Source organism: Arvicola amphibius, chromosome 3 (assembly GCF_903992535.2).
Source record: "Arvicola amphibius chromosome 3, mArvAmp1.2, whole genome shotgun sequence".
NCBI lineage: Eukaryota > Metazoa > Chordata > Mammalia > Rodentia > Cricetidae > Arvicola > Arvicola amphibius.
The window spans coordinates 93,491,640-93,518,552 of NC_052049.1; the positions used below are offsets into that span (position 1 = coordinate 93,491,640).

Consider the following 26,913-nt stretch of genomic DNA (forward strand, 5'->3'; position numbering starts at 1 on the left):
ATAGAAGCATTCTAGCTAATTATTTTTATCATTATGTAACTGGCCAAGATGGCCCAACAACGGCCTATTCTATGCTTCTTCCATGAGAATGGCGACTGGTAAAGACCATGAATGTTCAGTTCTCCTACCTGCCTCTTCTGTAGCCTTGGCTCACTCAGGCTTGAGCTGCTGCAATACACACTCTGTGAACAGTGTGTGCAAACAGTGGCAGGCTCTTTTTGTAAAGAAGGTCAGTTAAATGAAGAGTCAGAACTCAGCAGCATGACTGGGAATAAGCTTTGACAAGATGACTTCCAAACTGGCCCCCTACAAGAGAAAAACAGCCTAACAGTGACCTGGCCATGGCTGCCCTTGCATAGACTGGCCCACATGAGCATGCACACTAATGACTTCCCCTTGGGCTAACCTGGAGTCTTTCACCGTGCTTGGAGACCACTGACACGGGTTGCCTGATCCACGGAAGCAATAGGAGTCCAGCACCACAGACTCACTCACTGAAGCCAATGGGAGGCAGGACAGGAGGCAAATAAGCCAGCCTGATTTCCACAATAAACGAGACTGCAGCTACATGCTTTGCTACGCCGGGTATCTATGTCATTGACTCCGTGCTTTCTCACCCCCTCAACCAAGGGGTGTCCAAGCAGGGTCACATACCACAATCCCCAAGACTGGGACCTCTGGAATGTACCCATAAATGTAGCGCATGGGCAGCTGCATTCATGGGAGTTTGCTACAGGAAGAAACTGGTCTTCAGTAGACCTGAAGCTTCACTGTGCCAGGCAAAGACTCCTAAGAGTCCTGGCTAGGAAATAAGCCCCCAAGTTCAGGAATAGAACACCCAGTGATGATTCTATACTCTCTTTAAGAGAACAACTCCCATAGGCTCCACAGGGACCTTTAAGAAAAGGCATGCAATGCTCCATAATAGATGCATTCAGGAAGCATTACCATGAACTCCTATTCTGTATAAACGTTTCTAAAAGTCTAAATATTGGAATATCCAAAATACAATGTACACGTGAGAAGTGAGACACAAATATGCTTTGTGCCCACCATACGGAAGTCCCACTTTGCATTTGCAAGGCTTGCCCTTTCACCTGTGGAGATGAACCAGCTGGCCCCTGGCTTCTCAGACAACATGCTGGTGAAGAACCTATTAGCCAGAGCCTGGTCCAGTTCTGCAGCTCCAGTGCCACCACTCAAGATTCAACAGACACTAGATTGCCTCACCACAATCTACTAAAATGGGAGGTGAAAATCGAGTCTTAACTATGAGACAAAACAACAACAAAACCTGTCACTGAACTACACAACTGTGGCTCCAAAAAATGGTCTATATCCCACTATTGACATGTCTGTTTTCAGTGGTGATGGTGGGAAGAGCCAGAGAAACCAGCTGCTATTCAGAGCAGTGTCTTCAACTCTGCAGGCCTTGAGCCACACACCTTTCCTTTGCCCACACATATAACCTTTCACTGGAGAAAACCTAACCCCTTCTGTCGATGTAAAGAACGTGACAGACTTGGAAGCCCTCACTGTCACTCCTCTCCACTTGGTCGTAGACCAGTCTCTGAGCTGCTGTGCAACCTCTCTGCCATCTGAGAACCATCTCTAAGCAACATGGCCATTTGGGAATCACAGGCCCCTCCAAACACAGCTGACACTTGACTAGTTTCTTTAGCTTTTTTGTTTGTTTGTTTGTTTGGTGTGTGTGTGTGTGTGTGTGTGTGTGTGTGTGTGTTCTGTAACCAAGACTTACTGAAAGCAAGGTTGACACGAGGAAATTAACAACATGGAGAAAATAATTAAAAATAACACAGTTACCATACCCAGAAGCCACAATTGTACCTTTCTCAAGGCAAAGCTCACAAGCATCTTTCTCCTGAGGCTCTGCCTGGGCTGAGACACAAGAAGGCTGCTCATTTCCCCCTGCAGAGTCCCCTGTAACTACAGCACCCTGACAACAGTACTCCAAAATGTTGCACCCTCAACAGACTCCACAGCTCTTCTCTTTAGTTTCCAACAGAAGAAAATAAACTTAACAAGAGTTTCAATAGCTATGCATTCTTCTGCCACTACCCTGTAGGTGCCTCAGGCTCAAACCCAACGAACACTTCTGTCAGTGTGAGACTACCTGGAAACTAACAGGTGCCCTTTAGAAAGGAAGAAGGCCAAACTGGTCGGAAAGACATTAGTCCATTCAAATTGTAAAATTTAAACATACTTCTGCAGGTCAATTAATATTGAAGAACTTGAATAAATATCCCATAAGGCTATTTATCATAATTGGCTTTTTATTTAAAAAAATTACAGGGGGCAATTTCCAGCGTAGTTTATAAAAGTACTGCCATATCAAACATTTTGTATCACTTCATTCCAATGAAGAGCTGCCTTTTTTTTCTTTTAAGATACTAATTCCAACTGATGCGACGTGTGTCCTTAAAATAGAAAGTTTCCATCATTTATTCAAATGTCAAAATTAAGATTTTTGAGAAGTTTATTGCTTTATGGGTGGGCAAGATGCTACTAGCACATTTTAGGTAAATAAACTTCTTTATTAAAAACTATGAGGTCATTTCTGTTTAAAACTTTCAGGATAATTCACAGAAAATAGATATATTTATTCAAAGTACACATTGAAGGTCGGCCATCTAGCTATGGACATTTAAAGGTGTAGCAGCTCTTTACAGAAACAACACAGTGGTTCTGCTTGGCGCACTACACATAATTGAAATGAGTAAAACTGGAAGACCAGTACTGTTATGCTATGCTCTGTTAGAATCTTTAAACAAACGAAAAAATCACACACGTAGTAGTCCATTTGTGCTTAAAATATTCATATGCGTGAGAAGCTTAAAGAAAAGACCTCTGTACATGATCATTAAAAGAAAGTTATACATTTTCTTCTTTTGAAATTGCACTGTTATTTAAACCACTTTCCTAAAGTCAAACCCTCTTTTGCAGCTGGCACAGTTTCAGGTCTAATTGGCAACTTGGGGAGGCCCCTCTGGTATCAGTGAAGTGAAGAAGGTGGAGATAAAAGACCATGCTGAAGCCATCAACCCGGGCCTCTGCACTGCACTGGCATCTTCACCTGCATCTTCTCCACTCTCATCTTCAAGTCCATCATCCATAAGACGCTCCTTTCAAAAACATAAACACACTCTTGAGGAACTGGTACCACAAACACCAACTTATAATAGCAGAGGGGGGAGCTAAATACTTTCTACAGCAAGAAGAAATCTAAGTATATATGGAAAATGGTAGATCTGGGGCAATTAGAAATCTTCGTGAAGTCTAAAATTAATAAATTCTGTGGTACATAAATAAATGCCAATATAATACATTCTCACCAAGGCGTAATTTTCTTTTGTAACTATTTTTATAGAGATGTTATCACTCCACTTATTCTAATAGATGATATGACTGACTATTACAGGCTAAATTCCCCAGATGAAACTACCACAGTTTCTCTATTAACTTTTCTTCATGTGCCTTCTATAGGTATCTATGGAATCCAAGAATCCATCATCATTTCTGTCCCATATAGGACTAAGGACTATCTGCCTATAAAATCCACACAAACACCAATAACCTACCATTTCTTCAAGTTCTAAGTTGTTTGCATTCTGCCCGTCGTTGTTAATGTCAACATTGTTAGGAACCTGTTGCTGGCCGCCTTCTTGCCTGAACGGGAACCATCCAGCCTGGTGTCTGCTCAGCAAAATAAAGAAAGTAAACCACAATCACTTGTGTTTGTAATACTATAAAATAGTGTCCCTCAGGGAAGCACTACTGGAGGTGTTCTAATAAATGATAAAAAACAAGTATCTTGCTTCAAGTCAGTGGATTTCTCAAGGTTAGTAACAGCAAAACAAAACCCAATTCAAATCCAAAAGTCTATCTTGTACATAATTGGCTCAGTGACACATTAAACCACAAAACCTTTTGGAGCTTTTTTCAAAATGAAATATAACTAAATATATTTCTTTGCCTCTTAGATAAAAGGAAAAGCCAAGAAAAAAAAACTCAATCTACTTATGAAAAAAAGTGTGACCTATGTTTCTAGGACTTACTATTGATAAATATTCCTTAAAAAAAGCATCCTTATGAAAATATTTATCATATACTTGGGTATACTAAATAACTGAATATACTAAATAAATCTGAATCATTGAATTATTAATTTATATAAAATACAACAATTAAATATTCTGCTTTTAAACAATTCTGATAAATATTATTATAATACCTCTGCCATTGCTTTTGGTTATCATGAACACGCTGGATACCTGAAGGCCAATATTAAAAATCCTTCGTTCTAACTGACTACATAATGCTAGAATCTGTGATAAACTCTTTCAGAAATAATTAAAAGAAACCACAAACAGTTAATATCCATCACTCACAAATAAACCAGCAGCATGGCTCCCATTACCATGATAAACCGACTAAAGGAAGAGTAGAAGTATACGATGCTGAGGAGAACTGCAGCTCGCGAGAATGTGTACACCCAGTCTAGCCAGTCACGGTTGAAGTCCTCTTCGTTTAGCACTGGTCCCCCCTGTGCATTCATCTGAACATTCTCATTCATGGGCCCATTTTCTTGGCCCACTAGGTTGGGAGCTGGTGGAGGCTCTTCTCCAGGAACATGTGCTAAATTTAAAGGCGGTGATGCAGTGGGCTGAATTGGGTTGGCACTTGATGTGGCCTGAGCTGTAACTGCAGCTTGACTGAAATATTCACCAAAATATTAAAAAGAAAAAAAACTTTACCATATTATGCATTTTTGAGAAGTCTTAGGTAATGCAAAATTTTTATGACCCTCATCTTGACTATCACACTCTTGCTCTGTGTTTCTTAGGAAGCAGTTCCCAGTGAAAAAGGGGGCTAAGGAAGAACGTTCTCTTAGCCTGGCCGCCTAAGACCCCAGCAGAGAGGAGGAGGAAATGATAATGGCCATGTTCACATTCCGGTAAATGTCTACAACCTGACAGTGAGGAACTAAGGATCTTTCTGTTAATAGCTTCCTTTATTACTCTACATGGAACGGACATCTCGGAGCTGCCGACCCGCCCTCATGCCACACTTTGACACACTTGTCTAAATATGGCTTTAACCATCAAATGATTCTTGGATAAAACCACTCCTCAACCCCAATCAAAGTTTTTGGGCAACTCCATCTGAGGAGTTTTGTCACCTAAGAAAGAACTGTGCCCTTTAAGGTGCTGTTAATGTGACTGTGTAAGTCAGAACAGATAGCAAGATGGCTCAGTGGGCTATTGTGCCTGTCACTGAGCCTGACCACCAGAGTGTGATCCCTGGAACTCACACGGTATAAGGAAAAACAACTCCCACACGCTTCCCTTTGCTTCTACATGCGACACAGTGTGCACATGCACACACACATACACACACAATAAAAATGGGCAATTTTAAGAAATTTTATTTTTTTAAGTCAGAAAAAGGGCTGGGGATGTAATTCAGTTAACATAGTCCCAATCTACCACACATGAAAACCCTGCACTCCATGCCTAGCACCACATAAAACTGGTATGGTAGCATGCATGTGCCTAAAGCTCCAAGATTAGGGAGGTGGAAGCTCTAGACACAACAGTTCATGGTCATCTTTGGCTAAATAACCATTTTGAGACCAACATGGGCTACATGAGACCCTGTCTCACAGAGAAAAATAAGATTAGAATAAGTTGTTTATTACAGGTTCCCCTAAAAACAAGAAATGGCTGGGATTTGTTTTTAAATATTAACAAGGAAAAGTTGTAGAATGAGATTGACATGATTTTGTAAATACTGAAGCTGAAACAGGTACATAGATTCATTTTACTATTTTGTATTGTTTTACTACTAAGTATTTTTAAATGCTTAAATTATATAGTCAACACAGCTAATGAAAATTAAGGAAATGTTCCCTGGGTATAAATTACTATTTAAACCAATGTGCTAATACCTTGGTTCTTAATAAACCTTTTGTTCTAAAACATTTCTTATTTTATGACTGTTTTGATACATGCGTGAACTTTTTAAAAGGTAAAACCTGTGACTCAAAAGGTAATGGCGCACACAAGGTAATATGTCTCAACAGTACTACAGTCTCGCTCCCTTTACATGGTTCTCATGGAGGTCACAAACAGGACAAAGGGTGGAAAGCAGAGTACCATGCACAAAGTCATCACTAAACTATAGCTGACACTATAAAAGTATAAACAGTCTCCCTGAAGCCAGTGTTTATGAATGAACACTAGTCTAGGAGGTTCATAAAGCAGGTAAGCTCTGTACAGGGATACAGACATCCCTCAGGCTGGGGGCAAGAAAGTCAGTAGACATTTGGAGCAGAAAAGAAATGCTTGATACACTATTCCTTGAAGTAGGATAAGGTTAGAATATCATGAGATAGAAAGGAAAGCTAATGTGAAGTAAAACGGGTTTAAAATGAGAAAAGATCTGGCTAAAATTCTGGAAGCAGGATTCAAAGAAAGAGCAGAAGCTCAATTGTATCATTTCTGTAAGGTTCTGGGTTCAGAGATAACAGGAGCTAGAATCTAAATAGTTATGGTCAAGAGTGTTCTTGACAACTAATAGGGGAAGTCAGAAGGAAAAGGCATTTAAAGAATGAAGGAGCCCAAGTTTAGATGCTCTGAACTTAGAGCAGAAGCAATTACTCTATAGGAATCTCCCAAGTGAACAGTGACACAGGAAGCACAGAAGGCACAGGACTCATCATCATGAATGAGAGAGTCAGTAATTGCAGCCACAAAAGAAAGAAATCTAAGAGCACTGCCCAGGACAGATTCCTGGGTGCCAATAGGCACTCAGTGGGTGGGTGAATCTGCCAAAGTGAGCCAAGATTTTTACTGTTAAAAAGAAGGGAGAAAATGATGAGAAAAAAGAGGAGCAAGAAAACAGGACCATACAAACTAGATGAAGACAGAACATAGCAGCCGGTCAGTGAGGACGAGAGTACGGGATGAGGATGAATGCGAGAACAAAGCAGAGACATGACTCACTGACGAGACGCCTAGTTCCTCTGGTCACAGTCAAGAATGAGTGCAGCACGGGCGGTGGTGGCGCACGCCTTTAATCCCAGCACTCAGGAGGCAGAGGCAGGCGGATCTCTGAGTTCGAGGCCAGCCTGGTCTACAAGAGCTAGCTCCAGGACAGGCTCTAGAAACTACAGGGAAACCCTGTCTCGAAAAACCAAAAAAAAAAAAGAATGAGTGCAGTGACCATATGTGACGCACTGAGCCCTACACTTCCTATGTCCCCTTTTCCTTTGACCTTTTAATCTCCATGTAGACCTGTAGTATTTCAGGGAAACTCTCTTCTTGAACTTCTATACTGTGTTTTTGGTTTTTTTTTTTTTGTTTGTTTTGTTTTGTTTTTGTTTTTCGAGACAGGGTTTCTCTGCAGCTTTTTTTTTAGAGCCTGTCCTGGAACTAGCTCTTGTAGACCAGGTTGGCCTCGAACTCACAGAGATCCGCCTGCCTCTGCCTCCCGAGTGCTGGGATTAAAGGCGTGCGCCACCACCGCCCGGCTTCTATACTGTGTTTTAAAAGTATCTGAGTATTACTAAATGAAATCAGGGGTAAGAAGAAGGGGCTAAGACCCAAGTAATTTGAAATAAGTATCTTCTGAGAAGTTTATAAAATCTTACTCAGTAATTTTGAAGTATTATCAGAAACAAATGCAATCCCAATTCAACTTAGGGTAAAGGAACATTAAGCCATTAACAGAGAAGCTAAAACAATGAATTCAGACAGACTTACTATTGCATATAATACTGATGAGCATACATCTGCTGCCACCACAGCATCTGCAGTGGGCTGAGAGCAGGGTACACTGGAAACCCAGGTGGCACAGCTTGCCCAGGAAACTGGTGGTCCACATTTCTGCAATAAAGAATAAATGAAACCTTTTAATGTGTCAAAAGCTAAAAGAACATTCCTCTGAACTTATTTATGAACTCTAAGTTAATCACCGACAGAGTATTTTTAAATCTTACTGAAAAGATACTGATTGTCAACATTCCTCAAATAACACAGTATATCTTACCTAAGTTGGCCCTGGACCCAAGTATATAAACAAAATAAGTCATCCACAAAACACAGAGTTAGTGTGAACACTCCCAGCATCTGTTCTCACTAACAGAGACACACTGGACACTATGATAATATGCCAACGCAGAGATCCCTGGCACTCACCTCCCTTTTCAAACTGTTCTTAACTTCTGTCTGAGAGTGTTTGCTCTCTGACCTATCTACACTGACCCATCTGTATATCTAGGAATCCATTCAGTCAAAATATAACAACAAAAAAGGATGCACGCATAAGTTATCCATTATGCAACTATTTAATAGCAAGACTAGAAATAATTCAAATATTTTTTAATAAAAGAGTAGACATTATAACCATGTACTTACTGAATTACTATGTAGCTATAAAATAAATTAGTATCTCTTTATATATCTTTGAGTGACCTCTTCCATATTTTCTTAAACAAGATATAGAAAAATATGTATAAATGCTCCTATTCATGTTAGAATGAGGACAGGGGGCTGGAGAAACAGCTCAGAGGTTAAGAGCACTGGCTGCTCTTCCAGAAGTCCTGAGTTCAATTTCCAGCAACCACATGGTAGCTCACAACCATCTATAATGAGATCTGGTGCCCTCTTCTGGCATGGAGGTATACATGCATGAGGAACATTGTATACATAAAAAAAAGAATGAGGAGAATATACTTGAGTACATATACAAAAGTTTTCTTGAATTTTCCACCAAGAAGCAATGGAAAGATAAATTAAAAACCAATGAAGGCAATAAAAGAATAACAAAATATTATGAGAGAACATGGGAAGCAGAATAAAGTAGGTCTCTTGAAATGTGTCTGAATAGGAGACCTATAACACTGTGTACAACTAAGGAAAAATGCTACTCCATAAGGAAAACACAGCAAGCTGTAATAGCAAACTTTTGTTTGTACTTGACAATAGAATTATTGTATGGTTTAAACTTTTAAAATTTTTCTTAGGCTTATTTATGTGTATAAATGTTTTGCCATGTATGTATGTGTACTACACATGTGCCTGTACCTGCAGAGATCAGAAGAGGACACCAGATCCCCTGGAAGCAGCGTTATAGGTGTTTATAAGCCACTATGTGGGCTCTGGGAATTGAATCCAGGTCCTCTGTAGGATGAACAAGTATTCTTAACTGTTGAGCTATCTCTTCAGGCCCTAAAATAATATTCTTAAAAAGACTTCCTCTACTGTCAGAGATCTTAAACATCCTCCTGGTGGGTTATTTGTAAGCAATTCTTTGTATAATCAATAAACTTGACTTTCATTTTGGAAAGAACTAATTTTTTTCTATATTTGCTTAAATTTTGCTTAAATGTCTTCTATAGAACTAGGTTCTCTGGTGTCTTAGGAACTTTTTCCTGTGGTTTTTTGTTGTTGTTGTTCGATTTTTTGTTTGTTTTGATTTCTTGTCTTTATCTATTTTCTATCTGATTTGATTTTGTGCCTTTCTGGCTGGAGTATGTCATGAATTTCTTCATCGGAGCTTTTTCTTTAGTTTCTTCATAAAATGATCACCACTGCATTTCAGATGACTAAGACTTTTGCATCCTCCTTCTCCATCTTCTGACTCTACATGTCTGTACACAGACAGCAACTAAGTGCTGGCCACTATGCACAGTGAAGCACAGTTCAGCCTTACTAACACAGGTACTACAACTATAACCTGGTTCTACCTTCTCATCTTCCCAGATGAAGTAAGTTCCAGGCACCACAAACCATCCTCACCACTATGCCCTCTGTCCATGATGGGTATGGTCCTCTTAGGCCATGAGCCAAAATAATCAATGATCCCAACTGAAATTACAATATCATTCTTCACAAACAGGAAAACATCTAGAATTTTATATAGAGGCACAGAAGACCACAGACAGCCAAGGCAATCCCAAATAAAAAGAATAACCCAGAAAATATCATCAATTTTGATTTCAAACTATACTACAGAGCTATAGTAACAAAAAGGAATCAAAGGAATAAAACTGAGAGTCACTGATATAAGTCCATAAAACTAAGTTACCTATTTTTTTAAAGATATCAAAAATATACATTAGAAAATAGGACAGCATCTTCAACACATGGTGCAGGGAAAGCTAGATTTCAACATACAGAGCAATTAAATTAGATCTTTATCTCTCGCACAAACAAAACCCAACCAACTGAAACTGCTGAAAAGTGGGCAGCACACTTTGGCTCACTGGCACAGTGAATGATCCTGAATGAGACCTCAGGATCACAGGAAACAAGACCTACAGCAACAGGTGGGAGATCATGACACTAAAAGCTTCATTACAGCAAAGGAAACAAATGAATACACAGCCCACAGAATGAGAGAAACTCTTTGCCAGCTGTTTATCGGCAGAGAATTAGTATCTAGAATATACAAAATCCAAAAATCCTTTAAACATTAAGAAAATAAATATTCCAGTTTTAAAATTAGTTATACAACTATACAGAACATTTTCAGGAGAAATACAAATGTCTAGTAAATACATGAGTACTCAGCTTCCTTAGATATCAGGGAAATGAAGATTAAAACCACTTTTAGAATCTATTTGATGTGCCAGACTTTGTTGACTCCCCATGGGAGGAAGTGGGGGATTGGGCTAGTGGGGAGGCGAGGTGGGAGAGAGAACTGTGGTTGGAATATAAAAAAGAAAACAGAGAAAAGAAAGAATCCACCTCACCCTAGTGAAAAGGGCCAACATCAGGAACACAGTATGACAATAAATGCTGGAATGGATTTGGTGAAAGGGGGATTCACAGTTAGTAGGAACAGAAACCAGTTGCAGCCACTTTGGAAACCAGTCCAGAGGGCCCTCAAAAAAGTTGAAACAGCATTGCCTTAATAACCCAGCTACACTACTCAGGGCTTATACTCAAAGAACTTCATATCCTACTACAGAGACACTTCAGCTATTGCTCTATTCACAACAGAAAAGAAATGGAAACAATCTAGATATTCATTAACAGATAAATAAATAAGGAAAATGTGGAACTTACACAAAATGGATACTACTCTGCTACAAAGAAAAATGAAAGCAAAAATCTGCAGGTAAATATATGGAACTAGAAAAACATACTGAATGTGGGAGCTCAGGCTCAGAAAGACAATGGCACATGTTCTTTCTCATTTGCAGATCTCCCTCCGTTTGCATACTTAATTTGGAACACAAGAGGGAGCAGGGAAGTAGAAAGAAGTCTTGGGAGGTTGGGGGCGAGGGAAGGATACCCAATAAGAATGGAGGGCTAATGGAGTATAGGTAGAACATAAGTAGTGAGGGGAGAACGAGGGGTGGGAAGGCTTAAGCAGGGAGAAATGTGGGAGTATGGAGAAAATCGGGGTTAAAAAGAGAGCTGATCCAAAGGAAGAGGCTATCACAAGCCATAGAGGAGCTTACTATCACAAACCCACCTTTTATAACCAGTGGAGGGAATAGTAGGGCACATGTGAAAAGAAATGAGGTATACTGAGTTAAAAGATTAAGCAGGGATGGGGAGGGGTATAGAAAAGGAGGGACAGGAGGTGGGATAACTAGAACTAAGGATATCCGAAAAAATATTGGGGAAAGCCACTAGTCGGTAAGCTAATTTCAAAATACAACTTTAAAAATAAGAATTCAAGCTGGGTGGTGGTGGTGCACACCTTTAATCCCAGCACTCGGGAGGCAGAGGCAGGCGGATCTCTGAGTTCGAGGCCAGCCTGGTCTACAAGAGCTAGTTCCAGGACAGGCTCTAGAAACTACAGGGAAACCCTGTCTCGAAAAACCAAAAAAAAAAAAAAAAAAAAAAAAAAAAAGAATTCAAATGAAACTACTCTGTACGGTGCCACTCCCAGAAGACATGGGTTATTAAATGAAATTCTCAATACAAAGCATAGGATATCTCCATACAAGTTATTGGTCAAGAAGGACCAAGTGCTTCCAAAACAACCCAAGTTATAGTCATTGCACTTACCCACCGTAACTACATGGTAAGACCCTATTATTAAAGACAGCACATAATTTGGTGGCAGGACATACAGAAATCAATCTCAAACTAACCAGGGCACGTCCTCCTTGCTTAGCTAGCTTTCACAGTGCCAAAAGGTACTATGCAGTCTGCTGTGGAGGGAAAGACACCAATGGTCTTTTGAATCTTGGACCATGGGCCCTGCATGCTATAATATGAACTTTCCAGACAAGCTATGTATACTGGTACAAGAAAAGTGTGTTATGAGGTAACTAACTGCTTTCTCATTAATTTGGGGCCTGCTCCACATTGAGGGAAGTCCCTAGTCAAAAGCCCATAGCTGGGAAACTCACAGGCCCTGGAGTAGAACGTGCTATTGTATTTTGCTAAATGACCATGCTGTTAAATTGCCTTCTAAATATTTAGTTTTGTAACCATAGTCCTGGGCTGCTCTTAACCTTGGTCAAAGAAACTTCTCAGTGACCAGCAGTCAACAGGAGGATGTACAAAAGCCGAGAGTAAAGTCTGACTGCTCACTCTAACTGGGACATCTATATTAACACCACAACAACAGCTAGATTAAAACAGCATCTCGAAAGAGGAGGTAGAAGGAATGTAAGAGTTGGGGTGGGGGCTGAGGGTTGCTACAAACGAGTCTTCTGGACACAGCAGCTGTGGCTACCTGCACAAGACTTACTTCAAAAGATCAACCCAACAAAAGATCTCCAGGCAAAACCCCTTAGGAGTTTTCTGACACTATTGACAATGGATAGTTGCTGGGGTCTGAAGAATCATTCTTTATAGAGGATGTGGCTGCTACTAGGTTTCTCATGCTGCAGTGGATGGCCCCATACCCATGTATATATGGACAGCACTAACTGGACTTAGTAAATTTTTCAAAAAGCAAAACAAATACATGAAGTTGGGAAGGGGCATGTGTGGGGAACATGGGGGTAAATTAAAGGTGACAAATATTTCATTACGAACATGCACGAAGTTTAAAAAATTTAAAAGAATTTGTCTATTCATTCAGCCAACCTACTAGATATTGTTATATAATACACTTAGTCAGCATTTAATATATTTTTGCTACTTTCTGTGTTTGCTGTTACATTTCTTTTAGCTTCTCACTTTCAGTAATTATCTAATTTCATTTATGTTACATCTTTGTGAATAAAGCATGTGACAATACTTGAAAAGTAAGTAAGTTTCAAATATACTTTAATAATCAAAAAGATGCTACAGTGAAAAGAACTCTAAAATAGATTTGTGTGTGTGTGTGCGCGCGCATGCATGTGCGTGAGATTCTATAGGGCCCTAATTACGACCCATACTTTCACTTACCCTTGGATTACATATGGAAACTGATGACTCTGGGCTGCGTCAGTTTGTGCTTGCGGAAGGGTACGATGCCTCAATCCTTCTGAAGAACCAGCAACTAATGACAAATTCTCTTGACTGGGGGATGGAGTTGTTGGATCAGAGTGATCTGAATTCTTAAACAAACAAACAAAAAATGTAAGTATGTCTTCCTAAACATGTATCTATAAAATCCCTCTGGAAAAAAAAAAACCCTGAATTTTAGAAACTGATTTGAATCTCATATCCCATAAAGCATATTTTGATTTTAATGAAACTAAAACGGTCAGAGAGCCAAGATTATGATAGTAATACTGTATTTATCAGATAGACAACAGAATAACAACCTACCAAAAATGCATAATAAATTATGCAGATTAAATTACAGCAAGCAAAGCTCCTTTCACAACACCTAGCACATAGAAAATGTTTAAGAATGCCACTAACATCTAGTCAAACTGCTACCATATGCCAGATATCTTGCAACGTACGTCGGTAACACTGTCTTACAGGACGGTGAAGGCAGGGTCTGAAACCCTGCTCTATCTGATGTTAACAAAGAACACAGCTCAGAGTCATCCGCAGTCTCCACCTCCACCTTCTTGGGAAAAACAAGACTGCCCTAGATTCTCGGAATTTTCAATTCTAAACTTGTATCAATTTATAAATGCCATAAACAATTTTGTTTTTACAAACCAACAAGATACTAATTAGCATTTTAGTGTTCATGCTCAAATGATTCAATAAATACAGCTTGGTAAAGTTACTCAATGAGTAACAGAAAACAGTTTTTCAAGTACTGTACATGATTTAAAACATAATTACATTTTATATAAATTATAGTATTCACACCTTGAAAAGTTAGATACAATGCTACTTTTAAATCCTTCGAAGTTTGTTAAAATTGCAACATCCTCTTTATAGGCAGGATATCTTTTAGCATGTCTACCTTCCTAAGTTCTGTCCAGGAGAAAAAAATTATAAGCACACTGGTCTCCTGCAAAATGATCTCTTTAAGAAGTTACTTCATGAAAAACTGATACTAAGTATTTCACTAAGGAGTCTGGCTCAATATGACATAACCAAGAAAGACTTTTAAAGAAAAAAATCTCATTAAATAGATCATTAAGATACGGTATTTATAGCAAAGCAGTATTGGCACATGATTTTAATTCCAGCACTTGGGAGGCAGAGGCAGGTAGATGGATCTCTCTTTGTTTGAGGTCAGGCTCATCTACAGAGTGAGTTCCAGGTCAGCCAGGGCTACACAGAGAAAACCTGCCTTAAAATGCCTCCCCCAAAAAGGTATGGTATTCATAACTATAATTAATAGAAAAGCCTAACTATATGTCAACATACCCTAATTTCTCTAAAACATATTACTTCTCATCTTATTAGGCAATATTTTTATGATTAGATTTTTTTATTATTTTCAAACCTCTTTGAAATCTTTAAACCATAAAAACATAGGGGAAATTAAACTTATTTTTCCTTTGATACTTTTTGTATTTCATAACACTGAAAAAATATATATGCTAATGACATAAAAATCACGGCCAAGAAACCACTGGCTCAGTAGGAAAAAAAAAACCTAGAATATACTTGTATCCAAAACTACATTTAAAAAAAAAATCTCTGGGGGCTGGAGAGATTGCTCAGAGGTTAAGAGCACTGCCTGCTCTTCCAAAGGTCCTAAGTTCAATTCCCAGCAACCACATGGTGGCTTACAACCATCTGTAATGGGGTCTGGTGCCCTCTTCTGGCCTGCAGGCATACACATAGAATATTGTATACATAATAAATAAATAAATATTTTTTTAAAAAAAATCTCTGTGCTAGTCTGGAATTTGTCCCTTTTTATGCCAAGGTAGGAAACATATGAAGATTCATATTCAATTTAATGTAAGTTCAAGTCCCATGGCTGGTACCACAGAAGACACACTGAGTAAATAAGCAATTTAAGGATGTATTTCTTAAAGAACCAGTTATCTAATATATATTAGAAGATCTCTCAGGTAACTTACCCTATTGATTACACCTGCCTTAAAATTTGGATTGAATTCTTTTTCCTTTTTTCTTTTTCTTTGTGTTCCTCAAGGCAGGGTTTCTACAGCCTTGCCTACCCTGGAACTCACTCTGTAGACCAGGCTGGCCTCAAACTCACAGAGATCTCCCTGCCTCTACCTTCCAAGTGCTGGGATTAAAGGTGTGAGCTACCATAGCCCAGCTGATTGAATTCTTAACCAGAAAAATACTTTTAACACAATCAAAGTTCCCTGCTTCACCAAGAAGTAAAGAAAGCTTCCATGATCTCCATCCTCTCACCCTAAAAGCTGAACTCTTACAAGCTTCCAAAAGAATGTCAGGCAGAAATGAGTATTTAATTATGTAAGAGGTAAATATATTAAGTGATTCTCCTCTGCTCTTCATTGTGAATGTAAGCCTAAATCCAGTGATTAGAAAGCAAAACAACCAAAACAAACAACAACAAAACCCCTACGAAGTCTTCTGCCAAGTAATCTACCTTAAGAAAATTTAGGTCATTTAGATTTAAATAATTTAATGTGCTTTGAATAAAATATACTACACTTAATACCTTACTATTTCTTAAACTTCACTAGCCTAAGATTTATATTATATAACCACATCAACTCTGTTTCCAGAGTATTTCAGTAACTAAATCTATAAAGATTGGCTCCATTGCTGGCCTGTCCATTAATCAAATTATAGCTCATGGTGAACAAATCTTGTAAGCAAAGTAACATTGTATCAAAAACAAATGCTAAATGTCATAGTCTTAAGTTTTTCAAACAACCTCACTGAGTGTAGTAACAAAGTCTTCAATCCCAGGATCTGTGAAGCAAAAGCAAATGGATCAAGGCCAGTCTCGGCTGCACACCGTGAATTCAAGACCAGAAGGCTTACATGAGACCCACTCTCAAAATATCAAATGAAGATTAGGGAAATAAAACAAAACAACGCTACGAATTCCAAGTGATCCGTCTGTTTTGTTTGCACGTTTGTTCATTGTTGTGACAAGGACTGACCCAGAGCCTCACATATGATAGACCGTGCTGTACTGTGGAACTACGCCCCAGCCCTCCATTTAGTTTTTAGAGGCAGATAAATAAAATCAGAGAAGTTCAATGTTTACTCCTCTCAAAACAACTCACAGAATTGGTGCCGGATGCCAGTGCTTCATGCCCTTCTCTATTGGTGATGGATTTTGGAGAACTGGGAGGACTCCGAGAAGTACAGACTAGATGAACCATATGATACTCATCTTGCTAAAATTAAAGAAGATCATATTTAAAGAAAAATTTACAGTTCAAAAAGTCACTAGCTAAGCTAAAGTATTGGACTCAAGACTTAAATTCCTTTCCTTTCTAGGCTAGCCATTCTGTTAGTAATAAATCGTTGAATATTTGAAGGTAAGTTTGCCATTTTAATACTTTGTAGCTTTCTGAATGCAATTATTTTCTATCCATGCTTAAAGAATGGTTTTAATACTCAATAATTATTATGTTAAGAGTACTTGGCATACATAGATTTGAAGCAACAAATATTACAAAATATTCCATAATAAATTTTATTATTTTCATAATAAAAATATCAACATAAGCTATTAATTCAATAAAAACATATACTGTCTTAATAACAATGTAAGAGTCACCTTGAGATTTCAGACCCACAAACTCTGAACAGCGGAACTACTTCAGTTACTTGAACATACCGATAAAAGCAACTCAATCTCTTCTGCCTTAATTTTAACAAAATACAGCTTTTTACTGCTTTTCAAACTAAGTCAACATTGTTTAATCTATAACATTTATATACACAGATATAGAGCATATATTTGAATTCTATTCTGTAAATATTCCATATTATTTCCACAGATTTACAACTGTGGCTGAGAAAAAAATCATTTTAAATAATAACTAGGCTGGTCTTTATGTTTCAATGAAATCACACAGAAATTTACACAAGACATAAAGCTGGTAATCTAGAAAACATGATGGCAGCAGACAACAGAGGAGGAGAGAGCCGAGTCAGCATTTCTGAATAACTATGAAGAGCAGCAGCAGCATGGTGAAGGGTGGGCGGGCAAGAGTCAAAGAAAGATGCCTGAGGTGAGAAAGGGAAGACCTGACTTGTGCTCAGTTCTGAGGTGAATTCCAGGAAAGTCAAGGGCAGCCTTAAAGGAACTTATGACATTGTTAACTGACCAAATTAGTGCATTCGAGCACAACAACAACAAACCAGTGCAATGGGGCACAATGAGAGACATACACGAAGATATCTTTGCATAAAACTAAAAAATCTAAACTACAGTTTCTCTAGGAGTCTAGAGGATGAAGTTCTTGGGGTTATGCTGTTTAAGGAAAGGCTTCAGACAGACAGCATGACATAGGTAGTCTCTCTTGATACACAAACTCAGCTTCTGAATAGGAAATACTGAATGTATGTGTATCCCCATAAAACCAGGGCCAAAAGGTCATACTAATAATGGTTTATCAAAACATCCATCTACCTTTGAGGAATATATCTATAGAACATTTTATAACTAAACAATTTGTAGAACCAATACCAACATTTTACTGAAAGGAAACCAACTTTAAGAGAAACAATTCAAAGAACCATTTCAAATGTAACACTTCTCAAGGTGCTTACAGAAGGTCTGTAACAGTCTTTTGAGAATATTCATGTTCTGGCCTCAGGCTGTTATTCAGAATATTTCAGAGAGCAGAACATATAGCAGTTTTAAACAGGAAAACAATGTTCAGGATAGCTCATTGATAGTGCAAAGTCCTAGGCTGAGGATGACCCCAGCACCAGAAAAGTAGAAAAAAAGAATAGGTGAGCTCACATTAGGACTATTCTATATAACAGTATAATAGTGGAACATGTAATTATATATTTATCAAAATCCACAGAGTATGCATCACCTAGATAACTCTGAGTATGCATAATTTGAATGATAATGTCCACTGATCACAACTATGACGGCTAAAGCAGGCTATACATTAGGGAAAAGTGGATGAGAAATCTCTGTGCTATAAACTACAATATTTTTTAGGTGGGCAGATGGTAAAACACTACAGCCATCTGAAACAGGCAACTCAACAGTCAGAAGCCACACTGGCAAAGCTAAAAAGGCCCTTAAGCAGAGAAATACAGTGACATTACATTTTATGTGTCCCACAGGTGATCATAAGCAGAATAAAAGAGATCAGGAATATCTGCATTAAGACTTCAGTTAAAAAGCCAAACACAAAATAGAAAACTATCCAATCTTGCTATATTCACAAACAAAAAGTAACGTAGCAAGAATAAAAAGTTATAAAGTAAAAACTTCACAAAAAAAAATGAGCTAAAAGATGCCATTAAAATAATTAGCATTCAAGCTGACTGTCAAAGAGCTACCTTGGAGCATATGTAGCACTGCCTTTGAGCTTCAGCGTTTAAATTCTGATTAACAGGTATGCCACTTAGGCATCATCCTATTTCCTTTCTTGAAATTAAACTCCTAACTCAAACCATTAAAAATGTCATATATCCTGATTAAAAAATGGTCTTATAGAGATGTTATAAATCTTTGAGCACTCTAAACACTCTGTGCTTGGATTACTGACAAGTCAGTGTTTTCTTCTAAAAGATGAAAAACATCTGAACAAAAAATTCAGATTTAGCTCAGATGGGCATACAAAACTGTTAGACAAACAACCTCTATGCTCTGCCTTGCTGTTACCTTCTGACTTATTGTATCTGTTCTGCTACCCACAGGGGTTGATGAACTCAATCTGCTAGACAAAGCTGGAGAGACAAGTTTCTCCCACTCTTCTAAGGTAGAAGGAGTGCTTACTTTTCTGAGAATATCTTTCAGCTGCAGATGGTCAGGAAGCAGTCGGCCCGAATACACCAACCTCTGGTCCTTCGTCAACTAGAAATGGGATAGAAGAAAAAACTCAGTTTTTTAACTATATATATTTAAGGTTAGGGAAAACGTGACCAAATGTGAATAAAACTAAACTCTCTTTGGGGACAAGTAAGAAGAAAACAGATATTTTAAGAACTTTAGTCCCAAGTTCTGCTTAAGGCATTTAAGAGCTGAGAAAATGGCAACATATCTATAATAATAATAAAATACAGATTATCACATAAAACTTGACAAAAAGATAAACAAGTTTATCAGCTGTAATGTAGCACTCTTAATTAAAAGCCTTCAATTTCATATAAACGGAAAGGCAAAGGGCCTTCTATCAATAGATATTAGAAGATAAATGTTCAAGATTACTAGTTATTTTGAACTGGTTTGTCAGCTATTTTTTAATATAAAGTATATACAGACCCATTTTCTTCCTTCCAAACACAATGCAGAAGAACTTACTGGCCTTAGTTTGAAAGTCATGTAGATCTAATGGGAGTTCCCACAACTATTCCAGCTTTGTTTCTATCAGTTACAAATATCTACACATTCAAAACTGCAAAACCAAAGAAAGCCACACAAACGCATGGAGATTCAGCTGTTACCTCTATATGTAACCCATAATAGAAAGTATGTTCTGGTTGGCTCTGTTGCATTTTAGTACTTCATAGTAAGTCTGCTAACGTTCACACTGCTAGCATTATTTAAAATTAGTGTGTTTCTGTTAGTCCCTATAAAGTATATTTGCAAATGTTCCTTAAATTCCATGAAAACAATTCATTGGCTATACCAAATGTTAAATTCAAAATCCAATCCAAGCCATAAATATGATTTTAAACAAACTGTATTTTCAGCAAGGCCATGACAAGTCATATATTTGAAAGTCATAACAGAAATTATTATGCTAAGTGACATCGATAGTTCAGGCATTCTTAGACACCAAAGACACTAGAGAAATACAGTTACCCTTCCAAGATGCTTAACTGATAGACGAGATTTTTAGTGTGCCATTTCTAAGATGCAAAGTATAAACTCCTATATTATAAAAAAATATAAAAGGTTTTTAATGCCAAGTCTTGAGAACTCTAACCAGCACATAAAAACTGAACAGAGTTCCCTCTATATACATTTGATCTTCATTTCCTGCCATTTAACCTCCCTCCCTAAAACCTTAAACTCTAGATTTTGCTTGCTAAAAAAGTAATTAGTATCTAGAAAGCAAAAGTCTTGGAATGGGGCTTGGTTTCAAGGGGAACCAGCCCCATGATTAAAGTTGTCACTTCCTGTCCCAATCTCCAGAAAGAGGGTCCTGGTATGGGGGTCCTGGTGTGGGGGGTCCTTCTATAGATGTGTTGCTTTTGTTGGTTAATGAATAAAGGAACTGCCTTGGCCTGTTGATAGGGCAGAGTAGAACTAGGTGGGGAAAACTATACTGAATACTGGGAGAAAGAAGGCAGAATCAGGAGAAACCATGAAGCCCCTCCAGAGACAGACGCTGGAACTTTACCCAGTAAGCCACAGCCTCATGGCAATACACAGATTAATGGAGATGGGTTAATTTAGGATATGAGTTAGCCAGAATGATATGCTTAAGCTATTGGTCAAACAGTATTGCAAATAATATGGTTTCTGTGTGATTATTTCAGGGCTGAGCAGCCAGAAACAAACAGCCTCCCTACAACAGGGTCCATTTTGAGTTAACCATGGTCAGTGAGTTAATCAACCATACCTATTTCCATTAAAGTTCAAAAGGATTGAATCACAAGAGTTTCTGAATAACTAACCTGAAATGTAAAAACTAATCAAATTAATTTCTCTTTTTAAATAAAAGAGTGCTTAACAATTCTCCACCACCCTCCTCCCATACTATCTCTATTCTCTATAGTAAGTACAAGGAACGTGTTTCTCCAAGTTCTGTGAACTACTCTACCAAATTAATCAAACCTAAGAAGGGAATCTGAAGAAGCCAAATTTAGAGCCAGCTGTTCAGAAGCACGTGACAGCCTGGTAAATCCATGGGAAGAAGGAAGCGCAGGGCAGACCCATAGTACTTAAGTATGGGATCTGACAGTACATCTTCAGACGTGAGCTGAATTAGATGACACGAAATGTTCATACATTTTTGTGAGTAGAAATCACAGAAGTATTTTGTATTGAATGCTGTGATACTAGGAGAAAGCAAGCTTCATAATCTGTATCCTATAAGCAGTGAATAGTAAATATACATGCACAAGTAAGTAATGAGTTAATACCTGACCGAATAAATCTAAAGTTCATTTTATAAGTGTGGGGGGAAAGGACCAGCCAAAGAAACACACCCTGACCCTGAAACTGGAGCCAAAAGGTTAAAAAAGGCCAGTGAAAAAAACACACTTTGACCCTGAAACCAGAATCAACGAAACACATTCTGCCCCTGATCAACAGAGAGCACAGAAACTAACCAGTGCCAAAGCATGAAACCAACCAATCCCTGAGCACAAAATCCAGCCTCTTTGAGCTTGTCCAAGCTCAGGGATTGAAATCCGACCAAGTTCCACCCTGAAAGTCTTCACTTTGGAAAAACTCCACCCCTAAGAAGCCCTGTGCTTGTTCAGCTTGCTGCTGCCTTTTCCACCCTGGCAGACGCAACCACTCTCCTGGATTCCTCCCTCCTAATAAATCTCTTGACTGAGGGGGGTGAGACCTTTCCCCCAGCAGTAGTTACACTCTGGGGGACCTGAGCATAACTGTAACAATTCTTCTAGGAAAACCCTCCCCTGCTGGGGGTAAAGTTGTTACTTTGGGGAAACCTTTCCCTGGAACAGGGCCATAAACTGCTGTGCTTACAGTGGTTTTGTGGTATTCTTGGCTCCTCATTGACAGAATACTTTTCCACCCAAGCTGCAATGCTTACAATAAGTATTATAGCATCATAAACCAATATTTTTTTCACCAGACTACACATTTAATTACTAGATACTCATGCTGTACCATCACTCAGCCTAAATTTGCATGATTTTTTCTTTTTTTTTAAATTTATTTATTTATTTTGTATGCAATATTCTGTTTATGTGTCTGCCTGCAGGCCAGAAGAGGGCACAGGACATCATTACAGATGGTTGTGACCCGCCATGTGGTTGCTGGGAATTGAACTCAGGACCTTTGGAAGAGCAGGCAATGCTCTTAACCTCTGAGCCATCTCTCCAGCCCCGCATGATTTTTTCTTTACATCAATATAAAAATTATCTAACATATAGAGTGGATAGAATGAAAGGAATCACTACCATGTTAAAGAACTCTCAAGTACTCATCAACAACTGACATGCTTAATCCTCTTCCTCCCTACTCCCTTAACGTTAGAAGAGATTACATTAGAGCAAATGCATTTCTTTCCACTCGATTTGGTACAACCTCTAGGGTTTTGCTTCAGTTTTTTAATAACTACAGGACTGCCATATTTAACCATGCAGCTCAAATTTTCTCATTTCTTAGAGATGGTCTGAATCAAAATTCAAACAAGGGTCACACAGGAGACTGAATTATGTCTCTTAATCTTTTTTGTTATTTATGTTCTTCAACAACTCACTTAGCCTAGGTAGGTTTCAAACTTGCTATACAGTTGCAGATGGCCTTGTCTTCTCATCCCCATGTCCTATACAGCTGCAAATGAGCTTGACCTTCTAGTCGACTGCACTTGCTAAGCACTGGAGTACAGGTGTGTGACACTGTGTCTTGTTATGTGAAGCTAGGGATCAAACAAACTCAGGGCCTCATGAATGCTAGGCAAACATTTTACCACCTGAGCTACATCCCCAAATATCTGCACTTTCTTTTCATTTCTCCTGTGCATTTCTGAAAGAAGTCATTATCTGTCTTACAGTTACACTTTGTGTTATTTGGGTCAACTATATCCTCCTGGTACTCCGTACTGTAGTAGTTAGGTGTGGGGGCTAATCAGACTCAGATTAAGGTCTGTGACAGGAGTACTCTGTAATAAAGCTATGTACTTCCTGTACCATTAGCACAGGTAGGTTAGGATGGTGACTTTTATTGATACTGAGCTTCATCAGAGGGTCTGATGTTGCCAGACTGATGGTTCCTTTACAAACTTCCTATCTACCTTATTAGTTACCTATATAGTTGCTCCAATATTGTATTAGAAACAGCAAACTTGTTTTTCTAATTCCATAATTCCTTCTGTTTTTAGTATGATTATTCTAGAACCTATCTCATTAGCTAGTTGGTTACTCAGTCTACATGAGGAAAACTACCACAATGTGCAACTAACTTCCCTTTGTCAGTTTTTAGGGTGACTGACCAAGCAACTTCCTGCATGACCAGTGAGGCGTTGGCAATTCTTTCTTTAGCGTCACTGTGAGTTCACAGAATTTTGTGCTTTTGAATACTAACATTTTCTTTGTTTATTAAGCCTCAGACCGCATCATGTCTGACCATCAGGACTCCCTACAGTTTACTCTAGTGTCACTTCACATGGTCTCTGTGTGACCCGATGGTCTTCTTGCTGTCAGATACAATATGCCCCAGCTTCAGCTTCTAGACATTCTAATGAGGCCTAGAACTGCCACTGATCAGGTACCTAAATCTTTTTAATTGAAATGGTACCTAAAGACAAAATCTGAAAATTTGTAGTACTTACTTTTGTCTTCAGTGAGCAAAGCTAGAAAATAAGTTCTTATTTAAACAAAACAAAAACACACACAAGAACAAACCAAAAACTTAAGCCCTGAATTCAGACTAGTATTTTCTATTTCAAGTTTTTACTTATCTGTATCTTCCCTCAACTTTAAAACTTGTTGATGGCATTTGTATGCTATTTGAAAATTGTTTTATTCTACTTATAATCTTAAAATAATAATCACAAGACTGTTACTAAAAATTTGAATGAAATCTATAATTTCTTAGATTATACCACTAAGGACACAAAGTCAAAACAATGAGCTTCACCTGGAAGCTACAATACCAACCTGACAAGCAAATGTGCCACTGGAGCAGCAGCGCTAGACTACTACAGGTCCTGATTGGATGTGGGGACCACACCACAATAGTAATTCATGCCTGACACTGAAAACCAGATGTAAGACTCATAGGCCCTGGAAGGGAATTCACTACTGTAGTTTGCTAAATTTATCTGGCGTCAAACTGCCTTCTAAATATTTATGTTTACAATTGTAAATTAGCACTGTTCTCAGAGAAGTTTCTGTCTGCAGTGGAAAGAGTTAATTTTGACTCATATCTGGTCAAAGGGCTGAGAATACAAGATTGTTGAGAGTTCAGTCTGAAATAGGGCATCATATCGTTTTTCCACACACACATACACACACAGGGTTCAGGATCACATTGTGGAAAAAAAGAGCGCAAAAAATGCAAGAGCCAGAAAATGGAAAGAAGTGTGAAAGGCTATCTTCTGGAAACGATATGGCCAGTTGACCACAAATTCACAACAGAGGCTATTTATCTGCACAAGACTGGGCCTATCACCATTCCAGCATGGATGGGGTGGGGCTCTGTGCAGGTACTGGCTGCTGGAGAGGGAAGTCATATCCTTGGTGTGAGCATTTATAAGCACCCTTGTCATGTCAACAGCCCCCTTCCTCCCCCCCCCATAGTTTTATATACCTTCTCACTAAATATATACAGTTTTCTTTCCCTCTTACATAAAAGGCAGGAAACTGTGCTTGCTCTCTGAGGGCCATGCTTTCTTAGTATATCCTGTGAATAACACCTTAGTCTTTCTAACAAATATGTAATATTCTACTGTATTTAAGTACTACACTTATTTATATTTATTTGAATGTTTCCAGACTTCTGATATACAGGGAACTTCTCTCACATTATTCTATTTATCTCTGCATCCCCTCACAAAACCTAACTGGAACAGACACAAGAAAAAGGACAGCAATGTAGTGGGAACAGTAAATATATAAAACAAGGCATTTCTCCCCCACAGGAGAGGAGGAAGGCAAGAGAAGTAGGGTCTATAGAAAGTCTTTGGTTCGTGCATATTTTTTTTTTTTTTTTGCGGGTTAGGCTTTTTTTTTAAACAACATCTGTATGCCAAAAGGAAGAATCTAATAGAAAAAATTGACATTGCAGGATTGAAAGATGAAGATTATCAAGAGCAACATCACTGATTTGCTGCAGTGGGGTCTTGTGCATAGGAGCCAGACTCATAGAGTAGGGCAGATATACAGAGACAGCTGAAGAGGAGTCAGGAAATGTGTACAAGATCCTACAGGCATCTCCCTGTGCCTTGCATTTCTCATCTACAAAAGGAGGATAATAACAGTATTTACTGCACAGGTTGGAGTCTATGAACAGAATGCACATCAACCTTTTAAAACAGAGCACAACATTCAAGAGACCACAGATATTAATTTCTGCTATTTATATTATTTCACTAAGATCTAACAGGACTATGTGAAACTGTTGGAAAGTGATATGTCTTTCCAAAACCTTGCTTTGCAACATCAAGACAATAAATCAGGATGCTCAAGAGCAAGACTGACACAAAAGCAAACTTGGCAAAAGCTACAAAAGGCTGAACAAGAAAGCCTTGACCGATACTAACTTTCAAGTCTCCATTTCAAAGAACATTTGTAGGTAACAACAGAAATCTTTAACCTTCTCTGTACAGAAATACATTTTGAAGTTGGCAAAAAGTCCACGTCCAAAGCTTAAGTCATTTGACCTCAGATTTTTAGTGGAAGAATGCCATTATTTACCAAGTACTTCTAAGGTACTCAACCTACCTGTACATAAGCTACTTTCTTTCTATGTAGATTATCTCTACTTTTTTATTAAACTGTAAAAGTAATAGAATCAGAAACTATCACTTCTGAGCAAGAAAAATGCTAGAAAATGCATTATTAAGGACCACTAATCCACACACACACACTTCCAGTATAAGCCATTAATCTTTACAATATATTAATAATAAATATATAAAGCACACTAGAAAAACAATTTTATAATTCGTTTTGAGACTAAATCTTCCCAGAAGAAATAGCTTCAGACACTTCAATCTCCAGAAGCACATGCTTAAAAAATCTACATTATAACATCTGGACAAAGGTTTCTCAGTGTGTGTCCTGGAATATTGGGTATTTGATGGTCTTTTCTGACCTCCTTGGCACCAGGTACACATACGGTGCACTTACATACACAAGGAAAACATTCATACACAACAGTCTAGAAAAAAATTTAAATATTCACAAGTCCAACACATAAATTTACAAAACCAACTATATTTTCATACTTCAAATATTAAGTATGAAAAGATTAAAGTTTGTGTGTATATGTATGTATGTATGTATGTGTCTACAGACAAACTAAATGGGTCTCTCTTATATGACTTAAAAAATCATGTCAAACTAAGAAAAAAAACAAAACGCCCACATGTTCTCCCTCATGTGTGGATCCTAGTCTATAATGTATACATGTATATATGTTAATAGGTATTACTTTGGGAATATTATAAAATTTAAAAAGGAGACCAAGTGAGGGTAATAACAGGCAATAATGATAATATGTAGACAAAAGAATGGCCATTTTAACTGTATAGAGTTTGTGATCGGGCAAGTGTTTGAG

At 38.2% G+C, this 26,913-nt stretch overlaps 1 protein-coding gene across 1 annotated transcript in view; it reads right to left on the bottom strand.

Annotated features, from left to right (window-relative positions):
- Window positions 1-2,276: 2,276 nt before the first annotated feature.
- Window positions 2,277-26,913, bottom strand: part of Herpud2 (HERPUD family member 2) — a 30,429-nt gene continuing 5,792 nt past the window's right edge. The window contains exons 2-8 of the mRNA XM_038323872.2: window positions 19,264-19,341; window positions 16,574-16,687; window positions 13,386-13,537; window positions 7,785-7,907; window positions 4,410-4,733; window positions 3,600-3,714; window positions 2,277-3,143 (exon numbers count right to left, since the gene is read on the bottom strand). Of these exons, the coding sequence (XP_038179800.1) occupies window positions 2,982-3,143; window positions 3,600-3,714; window positions 4,410-4,733; window positions 7,785-7,907; window positions 13,386-13,537; window positions 16,574-16,687; window positions 19,264-19,341 (1,068 nt within the window). The 3' untranslated portion in view covers window positions 2,277-2,981. The remainder of the gene's footprint in view (window positions 3,144-3,599; window positions 3,715-4,409; window positions 4,734-7,784; window positions 7,908-13,385; window positions 13,538-16,573; window positions 16,688-19,263; window positions 19,342-26,913) is intronic.